Raw genomic sequence first — 14,315 nt, forward strand, 5'->3', positions numbered from 1 at the left:
TAAACAAGTGGAAGCTGTTTTTTGTTTCTTTTTTCTTTTTTTTTTTTTTTTTTTTTTTTTTTTTTCCGGAGCTGGGGACCAAACTCAGGGCCTTGCGCTTGCTAGGAAAACGCTCTACCACTGAGCTAAATCCCCAATCCCCAAGTGGAAGCTGTTAAAGAGGAAACACAAAATTCCCTTAAAGAATTACAGGAAAACACAACAACAAAACAGGCGAAGGAATTGAACAAAAACATCCAGGATTTAAAAATGGAAATAGAAACATTAAAGAAATCACAAAGTAAGACAATCCTGGAGATAGAAAACCTAGGAAAGAGATCAGGAGCCATAGATGCAGGCATCACCAATAGAATACAAGAGACAGAAGAGATAGAATCTCAGGGGCAGAAGATACCATAGAAATCATGGACACAACTATCAAAGAAAATGTAAAACACAAAAAGCTCCTAACCCAAAACATCCAGGAAATCCAAGACACAATGAGAAGACCAAACCTAGGACATTAGGTATAGAAGAGAACGAAGACTACCAACTTAAAGAGTTAGTAAATATCTTGAACAAAATTATAGAAGAAAACTTCCCTAACCTAAAGAAAGACATGCCCATAATCATACAAGAAGCCTACAGAACTGCAAATAGATTGGACCAGAAAAGAAACTACTCCTGTCACATAATAGTCAAAACATCAAATGCACAAAACAAAGAATATTAAAAACAGTAAGGGAAAAAGGTGAAGTAACATATAAAGGCAGGCCTATCAGAATTATACCAGACTTCTTACCAGTGACTTTGAAAGCCAGAAGCTCCTAGGCAGATGTCATATAGACTCTAAGAGAATGAAAATGCCAGCCCAGGCTACTATATCCAGCAAAACTCCCAATTAACATAGATGGAGAAACCAAGATATTCCATGACAAAACCAAATTTGTACAATATCTTTCTACAAATCCAGCCCTACGAAGGATAACAGAGGGAAACCTCCAACACAAGGAGGGAAACTACACCCTAAAGAAAAAAGCAAGAAAGTAAACTCCCTGCAACAAAATCAAAAGAAAAGAGCCACACAAACATAATCCCACCTCTAACAACAAAAATAACAGGAAACAACAATCACTATTTCTTAATATCTCTTAATGTCCATGGACTAAATTCCTTAATAAAAAGACAGATTAACAGACTGGATACATAAAGAGGACCCAGCATTTTGTTGCATACAGGAAACACACCTCAGTGACAAGGACAGATCCTACCTCAGAGTAAAAGGCTGGAAAACAACTTTCCAAGCAAATGGTCCCAAGAAACAAGTTGGAGTAGCCATTCTAATATTGAATAAAATCAACTTTCAACCAAAAGTCACCCAAAAAAGATAAGGAAGGACACTTAATATTCATCAAAGAAAAAATCCACCAAGATGAACTCTTAATCCTGAATATCTATGCTCCAAGTGCAAAGGCACCTACATTCATAAAAGAAACCTTACTAAAGCTCAAAGCACACATTGTACCTCACACAATAATACTGAGAGATTTCAACACCCCACTCTCATCAATGGACAGATGATGGAAACAGAAACTAAACAGACACACAGAAAAACTAAAAGGAGTTATGAACCAAATGGATTTAACAAATATTTATAGAACATTTCATCCTAAAACAAAAGAACATTCATTCTTCTTAGTACCTCATGGTACCTTTTCCAAAATTGACCATATAATCAGTTACAAAACAGGCCTCAACAGATACAAGAAGACTGAAATGATTCCATGCGCCCTATCAGATCCTGTGGACTATGATAGGTCCTCAATACCAACAAAAGCGACAGGAAGCCCCTACACACATGGAAGCTGAACAACCCTCTACTCAATGACAACTTTGTCAAAGAAAAAATAAAGAGATTAAAGACTGTTTAGAATTTAATGACAATGAAAGCACAACACACCCAAACTTATGGGACACAATGAAAGCAGTGCTAAGAGGAAAACTCATAGCTCTGAGTGACTCCAAAAAGAAACTGCCAAGGGCATACATTAGGAGCTTGAGAGCACACCTAAAAGCTCTAGAACAAGAAGAAGCCACTATACCCAAGAGGAGTAGATGACAGAAAATAATCAAACTCAGGGCTGAAATCCACCAAGTAGAAACAAAAAGAACTATACAAAAAAAAAAAAATCAACAAAACCAGGAACTGGTTCACTGAGAAAATAAAGAAGTCAGATAAACCCCTAGCCAGACTAACCTGAGGGCAGAAAGAGTTTATCCAAATTAACAAAATTAGAAATGAAATGGAAGACATAACAACAGATTCTGAGGAAATTAAAAAAAAATTCATCAGATCCTACTACAAAAGCCTATACTCAACAAAAATGGAAAATGTGGATGAAAATGTGGGCAATTTTCTAGACAGATACCAGGTATCAAAGTTAAATCAGGATCAGATAAACCATCTAAACAGTCCCATAACTCTAAAGAAATAAAAGCAGTTATTAAAATCTCCCAACCAAAAAAGCCCAGGACCAGCTGGGTTTAGTGCAGAATTCTATCAGACCTTCATAGAAGACCTAATACCAATGCTGTCCAAACTATTCCACAAAATAGAAACAGAGGGAATACTACACAATTCCTTCTATGAAGCCACAATTACTCTTACACTGAAACCACACAAAGATCCAACATAGAAAGAGAACTTCAGGCCAAATTCCTTTATGAATATCGACACAAAAATACTCAATAAAATTCTCACGATTCGAATCCAAGAACACATCAGAACTATCATCCATTATGATTAAGTAGGCTTCATTCCAGGCATGCAGGGATTGTTCAATATACGGAAATCCATCAACATAATCCACTATGTAAACAAACTCAAAGAAAAAAACCACATGATCATCTCATTAAATGCATCTGACAAAAGTCAACACCCTTTCACGTTAAAAATCTTGGAAAGATCAGAAATTCATAGCACATACCTAAACATAGTAAAAGCAACATACAGCAAACCAAGCACCAACATCAAACTAAATTGAGGGAAACTTGAAGCAATCCCACTAAAATCAGGGACTAGACAAGGCTGCCCACTCTCTCCCTACTTATTCAGTATAGTACTCAAAGTCCTAGCCAGAGCAATCAGACAATGAAAGGAGGTCAAATGGATACAAATTGAAAAGGAAAAAGTCAAAATATCACTATTTGCAGATGATATGGTAATATACTTAAGTGACCCCAAAAGTTCCACCAGAGAACTACTAAGTCTGATAAACAACTTGTGGATCAATGGAATAGAATTGAAGACGCAGAAATGAACCCACACACCTATGGTCACTTGATCTTTGACAAAGGAGCTAAAACCATCCGTGGAAAAAACATAGCATTTTCAACAAATGGTGCTGGTGTTCAACTGAAGGTCAGTATGTGGAAGAATGTAAATCAATCCATTCTTATCACCATGTACAAAGCTCAAGTCAAAGTGGATCAAAAATCTCCACATGAAACCAGATACACTCAAACTAATAGAAGAAAAATGTGTTAAGGGCCTCAAACACATGGGCATTGGGGAAATTTTTCTGAACAGAACACCAATGGCTTATACTCCACGGCTCCAGCTGCTTATGTAGCAGAGGATGGCCTTCTTGGGCACCCCCTTTGTCCTGCCAATGCTGGACTCCCCCTCCAGTGTAGGTAAATGTCAGGGCAGGGAGGTGGGAAAGAGGTAGTTGGGGAAGGGGAACATCCTCATAGAAGAAGGGGGAGGTGGAATGGGCTACGGGGCTTATGGACAGGAAATCAAGAACAGGAATAACATTTGAAATGTAAAATAAAAAATCCAGTAAAAAAAAAAAGAAAAAAATTAAAATGAATTTCATCAAAGACATTTATACAATTGTATGCAGTACTAACAAGCCTGAATGGTCAAGTTAGGAAATGGTAGGCTACTGAGTTCTTAGAGAAAGCACTGAGCAGAACAGTAACAATATATCAGATCCACAGAATTCTTCCATGTCATGAATCTCTATCTTTCATGAAATTTGAGCCTGTGAGAGATCACAGAAGCCCAATTTGTAAATCTTCTTTTTGTAAGTCTTAAAATGTATAGAACTAAAGACAATTTGGCAAAAGGTTTAAGTGGAGACTTCTTCAAACAAATTTGAATTACTTTGGTTTTCAGATATTGCATTTCTCCAGTATTTTTATACTTCTCATCTAAATGTAATACCAACTAAATTACTAAGCATGGTTTTAGCACATTAGTGCTAAACATTCTGATTTCTGACATTATTAGACTTTAAAAGTTAATTATATTGTTAATTTGTGGCCTGCCCTGCACTTAGTGTTCCTCTACATTTTGCCTATAGATTTCTATTTCTATTCCACTCTGTAATTCTCTCCCTAGTCATCCACCCATTCATATTTTTAAATATTAAGTATTAAATATCTGTATGCAATACACAAATTAAAGAAGAATACACAAGTGAATTAGCTTCCTTCCACACTGTACTGAGTCCCAAAGCCAGTTCTAAATTCCAGTGGACAATGAGATATTCACACAGGGAGAAAGGAATGTACATACACATGGTCATGACCTACATTTCTCTCAGCATGACAGCAGCATGCTTTGTACTCTCTCATCTTACAACATTTTAGATATTTAAGCAAGTCACTTACTGAACGTTCATTCAAGATTCCACAGTTGTATAATAAAAGTGTTTATCCATATACTACTTGGTCACATATCTTTATTTCTTGGATTATAATTACTAGAAACAAAATTGCTGAGTGCTTTCCTGTTGCTGGGATTAAAATGTGCTGAGAAAAGCAACTAAAATAATATAGGATTTATTTTGATTCACAGTTTAAGGTTTAGAATCAAGCACGGTGAGGAAGTTACAGGAGCTTGAGGCAGCTGGTCACACTGCAACCACAGTTCTATATCAAAGCTGATGAAGGAAGAAAGCTTGCATTTGCTCACATTTTCCTTTTCATATAGTTCAGAATCCCAGACAGGGAACAGTGCTGCCTAGAGAGGTGTGTCTCACCACCTCAGTTCCCTTAAGTATGTTTTGCAGCCATGCCCAGAGGCCCATGTCTACAGAGATTCTACATCTTATCAAGCTGAGAACAGATCCCAATACATGTATTTTAAATTCTAACGGGTACCACCATGGAAGTTCCAGTAATTTTATTTCCATCTCTATGAGTAAAATTATGACCTTCAGGTGAATATGTCCCAAATATGTTTGCCTTTATTATTCTAATTCAACACAGGGCTTCAAAATGATAGAAAAAAACTTTATAAAAATTAACATATAGTCTTGCTCTAAAAGACTTTTTCATAACTTGAATATATCCAACAAATTTCACATAATCAAGAATAAATCATGTGTGTTTCCAATAGTGTTTTTTACCCTTATCAACAAACAAGCTCTTAAGATGCAAGTCCCACAGCTCTAAGCCATCTGTCATCTTCATATCCATGGACGTGCTACTGAGGCTCTGATTTTCTGTGTCTAGGTTATTATTATTCTACTGCTCAAGGTTTCTTTGTTTGGTGCTCACCCACTGGTGGCACTATCATCTCTATTTGAACTGCCACTTTAGTCCACTAACGAAATCTCAAAGTCTATCTTTAATGAAAATTTGTCTTTAATTCACTTATTTGTATTTGAGTATCACACATTTTAATCATAACATGCTCACAATAGAAACTACATACTCCTTCACAGCAAAGGTAATGCTTTAGTACTAGAAAAGTCTGTACTATCTCTACATTCAAAATTACCAAGTGAGTGAAAGAAATTTCACAGAACATAATTTCTAAATATCACATAATCTTTCAAAAATATTCTATATCAGTTATTTATTTAGATTGGAAAATAAGAATATTTAAAAGTTTATGAGATACAACCATCTATTTAGTACATTTATTTCAGAAAGTTATCTATTTCCTGTTACTATTTTTATACATTACACTTCCATTTCACATTAATTTTCTTCAAAATAGGAAGAAGAAAAAGAAAAGGTACTGGTGAAATGATTTAATTTCTATTCGAAACTGTAAGAACTCTTAAATTTCTTCATTATCATCTCATTCACTACTAGTTAATATATACAAGAGCAAACACTTCAAGTACAATGTACCTACAGAATAGAGTTGGCCATGTTCAAAATAGGTTTTTAAAACCTTTTATGTTTCACAATAGGCTTGTTTGAAAAGTTATCTAAAATATAATCTAACAGTCCATATATATTTCCGCAATAACCATAATTTCAGAAATCATAATGTGGGGGCTAGAGACATGTGTCAATGTTTAAGAGAACGCAGGTTCAATGCTCAGTGCCCACATGCTGGCACAAAATCATCTGTAAGTCTAGTTCCAGAACATTTGATGCCGTTTTCTGACCTTTCTGGGCACCAAACACACAGTTGCTGCATAGGCACACATAGAGGCAAAACATGCACACATAAAATAAATCTGAAAAGAAAATCAGTAAGTAAAGGGGAATATATCCCCTATAAAAATCATATGTGGTAAAACATGTTTATCTTTCAAAAGTAAAGTAAAATAAATGATCATGCTAATATATGATCAAAACACTCTATTAGAAATACCCATCTTTTGTCTAGTCAATAGGAAGAACTATGCAAACCTCTGTGGAGCTGAGAAGCACCACAAGTCATACTGTAGGTAATGCTTTTAATGAAATACTCCATGCAAATGCTTGATTGACTTCTTGACTCACCTCTCCCCCATTAACATATTCCATCACAAAACACAAACGGTCTTTTGTCTGGAAGGAATATTTCAAGGACTTGAAATGAAAAAGAAAACAATGTTAATTAAATTCCTATTTTCTTAAGAGTATAATGGTACCAAAAATAAAAATTTAAAAATAGTTATCATAATTGATGAAATGATACTGTTCCTTACGAGTACATTTACTTCATAGTAGTGCTTTCTTTCTAAGACTATGGTAAACAAAAGTAAATTTGGTCATGGTGATGAACACTCGCAATGTACTATGCCCTGGGAGACAAGAGTCAGTACTCAGTGTGCTACTGTTCATTTTTGTAATCTATACAGGGAACACTAGTAAAAGTTCCACAGGGACATAGTTGTTCTTACTTACTATGTTCAAAATACTTTCAGTGTTACTTTGTATATACTAAGGCTAGAACATAGCAAAACTCAATAAGGTACGTCCTGGTGAGACTAAAATGTTCTTATTACCCTAGAGAATAGACATGAAACACTGTAACAAAGATGAGGCAGCAGCTGATAACTCTAAAAATATCTAGACAGTCTTAGAATATTAATAAAGGATTTCAGTTTTAAACTGTAGTTGTTCTTTTTAATCTTAGCATGCTTGGTACAAACAAGGAACATAAATTAATTTTTTAATTACTATCTAGTACACAAATACCCAGGCTGGATATAAAATACCCTGCCTAAAAACATTCTGCATACATTAATGGCCTCAATTATATTTTTTCTAATGAAGAAAAGATAGAAGGACTTATTCTGTATTACACATAATTTACATTTCTGTAGTTCCACCATGAAACATCTTGTTTTTTTTGAAGTCTGTTCATTTAAATTTTTGACTTTTGAAAACTGAAGCTGTGTAGTCATTTTAATGTTTATCTGAAGCCACCAAACAAAAGAAATATAAAATCTTCCCTTTTTTCTTTTGAGGTATTTCTTACATTGTAATCCAGCAAACTCTAGGATTCACTAGAGAGCCCAGGGTGGCCTCAAACATGTAGAGGGCCGCCTGTCAGATTCCTCAATACTGGTCTTATAGTCATGAACCATGATGTCTGTACTGCATTACTAGCTGAACAATAAAATAAACTTGGAAGTGTCTACCATCTTATTAGGAATTCCATAAAATTCCAGAAGTGACTTTCTTGCTCTATGGACATTTTTAAAGTCAGGGAGATATATGGGAGGAAAGAGAAAGGTTTCTAAAAAGTTGTACACAGGTAATAAAGGGATTAGAAATGCATAGCATAAAGAAGAAACTGAACTTACAGTCTGTCATAAAAAATATCATACATAAACGTAAACGTTACTTAAAACAGTCATAATTTCATTCTATACTACAATCCCACTAAATTTAAAATGTCATTATAGGAGTCCTCTAAGTACTCACTGTTAGAAATGGATGTCTGGTGTTCTTTAGAACTCTGCTCTCAGTCAGAGTATGTGCCACTTCATCCTAAAAGGAAATACAAACGATAACTACATGCTCTAAGTACTAATAATACAAAACTTTACCACTTTTCAGAAATCAGAAAACCGTGCTTACAGATATAAAAGGGCAGTAAAATACACTGGTCTGCCTCCTCTGTTGCTTAAATTCCCTTCCAGCACTACACCCAAAAATCAAATGAAAAGTTTGGTTTGAGGGGTAGAAGAAATAAATTCAGAACCTCACTCATATTTGATCAAAGTTCACCAGTAATGACATAAAATTAATAATAAATTTATTTGAGATAGAAATAAATGTGGGCTTTACGCCTTAACACAGACTTACCATCTAACACTGTAGCAAATTTAGGTGACAGTTTCACAGTTATAATACATTTTACTCAGGGAGATACAAACAATTTATTGATGGTTGTAAAATAAACTCTCCACAACAGTCAGTTATTTAAAAAGCAACCACCAAGTACACACTTCACTTCTGTTCTAAATTAAACATTTCAAAACAGAAAGTAAGAGTGTACAAAAGCACATCTTTTTGCTTGTTACTTTTTTTTGTTTATTTCTATATTTTTTTTATTAACTTGAGTATTTCTTATATACATTTCAAGTGTTATTCCCTTTCCCGCTATCCGGGCAAACATCCCCCTCCCCCATCCCCTTCCTTATGGGTGTTCCCCTCCCAACCCTCCCCCCATTGCCGCCCTCCCCCCACCAGTCTAGTTCACTGGGGGTTCAGTCTTAGCAGGACCCAGGGCTTCCCCTTCCACTGGTGCTCTTACTGAAGGAACACCCATTCAGAGTCTGCTCCACATGTGGCCCATACATATATAGCCACCCAATTAGACAAGATAGATGAAGCAAAGAAGTGCAGACCGACAGGAGCCGGATGTAGATCGCTCCTAAGAGACACAGCCAGAATACTGCTTGTTACTTTTTAATATGCTTTTCACAAGTCTTAAGTATCTTACTTCAAATGAGTTTGAAAACGTGAGTTTATTTCATTAAAAGAATGTTTTCCCCGAATTTTTGTTCAGAAATTTCGTCGTGATTTGTAAAGTGAGCTAACTAAAAGGGATTTTCTTTTAACATATGGAGATCTTAGAACACGGTTCACACTTCAAAGGCTATCATCTTAGAGATTGAAGAAGGGAGGTAATGGAACCTCTACAGTCTGCTTAAACAAATGCCTTGCTACCTCAACGACACCTTTGGCAAATAAATGTTAGGTCATAAAGAAAGAGATGGAGAACAAAACATCATGTCACTGAATTACATTTACTATCTTACAAAAATATTTGACCTTTGTTTATACGTAGAAGAAAAATGAGAAACAGATTTATCAAAGAAGCTAATATTCTAAGGCCATTTTGGCAAAGGGCTACCAACTGTGTATGAACAAAAAGTAAAGTGAATTAACAATGTAGCAATTAAAGCTAATTAAGCTAAGAATGAGCAAACTGCTTCAGTCTTATTTATAGTAGCCAAGCTTTACTGTTCAAACAATTTGAAAGTCATTGCCACAGTATATCATTATGCCTGAATTAATAATTAGCACTTTAAGAGAAAAAAGAAATGACACAAAAACGTATAACTTTTAAACCCATTAGTACATAGCACAATGGTTACCATACAGCAAGTACTTAATGCTTGAACTGGAGGCCAAGAAGTCACAAGCTCATTCATTCAACCATTACTACAACTCTGAAGAACTTTCTAGGTCTAATTTACACACTGGAGACAGCCTTGGACAAAGAAACAGAGATCGTTCTAATCAGTCAAACTGTGGTCAGTATTAATGGACAAAACCAAGTAGGTATTAAATTATAATCATCATAAAAAATATGAATTACACGAAACATATAACTGAGCAAGTGATACACAGAACTAAACCAATTGATTTAAAAATTCCATGCAGTACACGTAAAAAACGTTCACGTCAGCTTCCCGACATGTGCCAGATCAGCAGCCCAACACCCTCCCATGCCCTAGAGCCTGTCTCCTCTAGAAGGTCCACAGAAATCAAGCACAGAGGTGAGACTCACTCCTGCCCAAATTCCCAAGCCAACTGGGACACCCACAGAGCCCAGCTGACAAGGGACCTACCTGCCCTGCCAAGCTCCACCTTCTTTCCAGTCTCCTTCCCCACCCAGGTCAGATCAGTGACCCAATACTGTCCCACACCCTACAGACTTCCCTGATGCCCAGGAGGTCTGAAGTAACCAGCAACACAGGAGGCCTACCTTTACCAGGGGCAAGGTCCTTACAGGCTGCATTTCCATCTACGACTTGGGTAGATCCTGCCCCTGGAGCCCAAAGCCTTCTTGTCTCCCAGGTTTGCCCTAGCCAGGAACAGAGGAGGTCTACACTAACCACAGATAGAGGAGGCCCCCCTAACAAGAGACAACAGTGACTGCCTCCCAGGAGACTAGCTCTAACCCAGGTCACAGAACTCTATCTTCCTCCAGAGAGGCTGACTCCAGTAAAAAGCACCCAGGCCAGTTAACAACACCAGAGAACCAGAAGGCAAGTTCAAGAACATAATTTACCACCATCAGAACTCAGTTCTGACACCACAGCAAGCCCTGGACACACACCTAAAAAGCAAGATTCTGACCTAACATACCATCTCATGAAGATGAAAGAGGCCTTTGAGAGGGTGGATATATTATTTGGGTCTATTATGAAGGGTGTCGTTTCCCTAATTTCTTTCTCGGCTTGTTTCCCTTTTGTGTAGAGGAAGGCTACTGATTTATTTGAGTTAATTTATACCCAGCCACTTTGCTGAAGTTGTTTATCAGCCTTAGTAGTTCTCTGGTGGAACTTTTGGGATCACTTAAATATACTATCATGTCATCTGCAAATAGTGATATTTTGACCTCTTCTTTTCCAATCTGTATCCCCTTGACCTCCTTTTGTTGTCTGATTGCTCTGGCTACACCTTCAAGGACTATATTAAATAAGTAGGGAGAGAGTGGGCAGCCTTGTCTAGTCCCTGATTTTAGTGGAATAGCTTCAAGTTTCTCTCCATTTAGTTTAATGTTAGCAACTGGTTTGCTGTATATGGCTTTTACTATGTTTAGGTATGGGCCTTGAATTCCTATTCTTTCCAGGACTTTTATCATGAAAGGGTGCTGAATTTTTTCAAATGCTTTCTCAGCATCTAATGAAATGACCATGTGGTTTTGTTCCTTCAGTCTGTTTATATAATGGATCATGTTGATAGTTTTCCGTATATTAAACCATCCCTGCATGCCCGGGATGAAGCCTACTTGATCATGGTGGATAATTGTTTTCATGTGCTCTTGGATTCGGTTTGCCATAATTTTATTGAGTATTTTTGCATCGATATTGATAAGGGAAATTGGTCTGAAGTTCTCTTTCTTTGTTGGGTCTTTATGTGGTTTAGGTATAGGAGTAATTGTGGCTTCATAGAAGGAATTCAGTAGTGCTCCATCGGTTTCAATTTTGTGGAATAGTTTGGATAGTATTGGTATGAGGTCTAATATGAAGGTCTGATAGAATTCTGCACTGAACCCGTCTGGACCTGGGCTCTTTTTGGTTGGGAGACCTTTAATGACTGCTTCTATTTTGTTAGGAGTTATGTGGTTGTTTAAATGGTTTATCTGTTCCTGATTTAACTTTGGTACCTGCTATCTGTCTAGGAAATTGTCCATTTCTTGCAGATTTTCAAGTTTTGTTGAATGTAGGCTTTTGTAGTAGGATCTGATTTTTTTTTAATTTCCTCTGATTCTGTAGTTATGTCTCCCTTTTCATTTCTGATTTTGTTAATTTGGACACACTCTCTGTGTCCTGTCGTTATTCTGGCTAAGGGTTTATCTATCTTGTTGACTTTCTCAAAGAACCAACTTTTGGTTCTGTTGATTCTTTCTATGGTCCTACCTCGGTGTGATTTTAACCAAGCAAGTAAAAGATCTGTATGATAAGAACTTCAAGCCTCTGAAGAAAGAAAGTGAAGACCTCAGAAGATAGAAAGATCTCCCATGCTCATGGATTGGCAGGATTAACATAGTAAAAATGGCCATTTTACCAAAAGCGATCTACAGATTCAATGCAATCCCCATCAAAATACCAATCCAATTCTTCAAGGAGTTAGACAGAACAATTTGCAAATTCATCTGGAATAACAAAAAAACCCAGGATAGCTAAAACTATCCTCAACAATAAACGGATTTCTGGGGGAATCACTATCCCTAAACTCAAGCAGTATTACAAAGCAATAGTGATAAAAACTGCATGGTACTGATACAGAGACAGACAGAGAAACCAGTGGAATAGAATTGAAGACCCAGAAATGAACCCACATACCTATGGACACTTGATTTTTGAGAAAGGAGCCAAAACCATCCAATGGAAAAAAGATAGCATTTTCAGCAAATGGTGCTGGTTCAACTGGAGGTCAGCATGTAGAAGAATGCAGATCGATCCATGCTTATCGCCCTGTACAAAGCTTAAGTCCAAGTGGATCAAGGACCTCCACATCAAACCAGATACATTCAAACTAATAGAAGAAAAAGTGGGGAAGCATCTCAAACACATGGGCACTGGAGAAAATTTCCTTAACAAAACACCAATGGCTTATGCTCTAAGATCAAGAATCGACAAATGGGATCTTATAAAACTGCAAATCTTCTGTAAGGCAAAGGACACTATTGTTAGGACAAAATGGCAACCAACAGATTTGGAAAAGATCTTTACCAATCCTACAACAGATAGAGGGCTTATATCCAAAATATACAAAGAACTCAAGAAGTTAGACGGCAGGGAGTCAAATAATCCTATTAAAAATGGGGTTCAGAGCTAAACAAAGAATTCACAGCTGAGGAATGCCAAATGGCTGAGAAACGCCTAAAGAAATGTTCAACATCTTTAGTCATAAGGGAAATGGAAATCAAAAGAACCCTGAGATTCCACCTCACACCAGTCAGAATGGCTAAGATCAAAAATTCAGGTGACAGCAAATGCTGGCGAGGATATGGAGAAAAAGGGACCCTCTTCTAATTGTTGGTGGAATTGCAGACTGGTACAACCATTCTGGAAATCAGTCTAGAGGTTCCTCAGAAAATTGACATTGCACTACCTGAGGACCCAGCTATACTTCTCTTGGGCAAATACCCAAAAGATGCCCCAACATATAAGAAAGACACATGCTCCACTATGTTCATATCAGCCTTATTTATAATATAGCCAGAAGCTGGAAAGAACTCAGATGCCCATCAACAGAGGAATGGATACAGAAAATGTGGTACATCTACACAATGGGATATTACTTAGCTATGAAAAACAATGACTTCATGAAATTCATAGGCAAATGGATGGAACAAGAAAATATCATCCTGAGTGAGGTAACCCAATCACAGAAAAACACACATGATATACACTCACTGATAAGTGGCTGTTAGCCCAAATGCTTGAATTACGCTAGATGCACAGAACACATGAAACTCAAGAAGGATGACCAAAAATGTGAATGCTTCACTCCTTCTTTAAAAGGGGAACAAGAATACCCTTGGCAGGGAATAGGGAGGCAAAGATTAGAACAGAGGCAGAAGGAACACCCATTCAGAGCCTGCCCCACATGTGGCCGATACATATACATCCACCAAACTAGATAAGATGGATGAAGCAAAGAAGTGCAGGCTGACAGGAACTGGATGTAGACCTCTCCTGAAGACACAGCCAGGATACAGCAAATGCAGAGGCGAATGCCAGCAGTAAACCACTGAACTGAGAATAGGTCCCCCGTTGAAGGAATCAGAGAAAGAACTGGAAGAGCTTGAAGGGGCTCGAGACCCCATATGAACAACAATGCCAAGCAACCAGAGCTTCCAGGGACTAAGCCACTACCCAAAGTCTATACATGGACTGACCCTGGACTCTGACCTCATAGGTAGCAATGAATAGCCTAGTTAGAGCACCAGTGTAAGGGGAAGCCCTTGGTCCTGCCACAACTGAACCCCCAGTGAATGTGATTGTTGTGGGGAGGGTGGTAATGGAGGGAGGATGGGGAGGGGAAGCCCATATTGAAGAGGAGGGGGGGGGCTAGGGGGATGTTGGCCCAGAAACTGGGAATGGGAATAACAATCAAAATGT

At 37.3% G+C, this 14,315-nt stretch overlaps 1 protein-coding gene across 14 annotated transcripts in view; it reads right to left on the minus strand.

Annotated features, from left to right (window-relative positions):
- Akt3 (AKT serine/threonine kinase 3) overlaps positions 1–14,315 on the minus strand; it is a 281,993-nt gene that overhangs the window by 84,161 nt on the left and 183,517 nt on the right. For all 14 annotated transcript variants that reach the window (XR_015635163.1, XM_087580524.1, XM_087580522.1 and 11 more), the window contains 2 exons: positions 8,149–8,214; positions 6,736–6,804 (listed from right to left, as the gene is read on the minus strand). Coding sequence is in view for 13 of the 14 variants with exons in the window: in XM_087580524.1 (XP_087436650.1) it covers positions 6,736–6,804; positions 8,149–8,214 (135 nt within the window). In the remaining variant the exon portion in view is untranslated. The remainder of the gene's footprint in view (positions 1–6,735; positions 6,805–8,148; positions 8,215–14,315) is intronic.

Source organism: Rattus norvegicus, chromosome 13, assembly GCF_021556685.1.
Source record: "Rattus norvegicus strain SHRSP/BbbUtx chromosome 13, alternate assembly SHRSP_T2T, whole genome shotgun sequence".
In the NCBI taxonomy this organism is placed as follows: domain Eukaryota; kingdom Metazoa; phylum Chordata; class Mammalia; order Rodentia; family Muridae; genus Rattus; species Rattus norvegicus.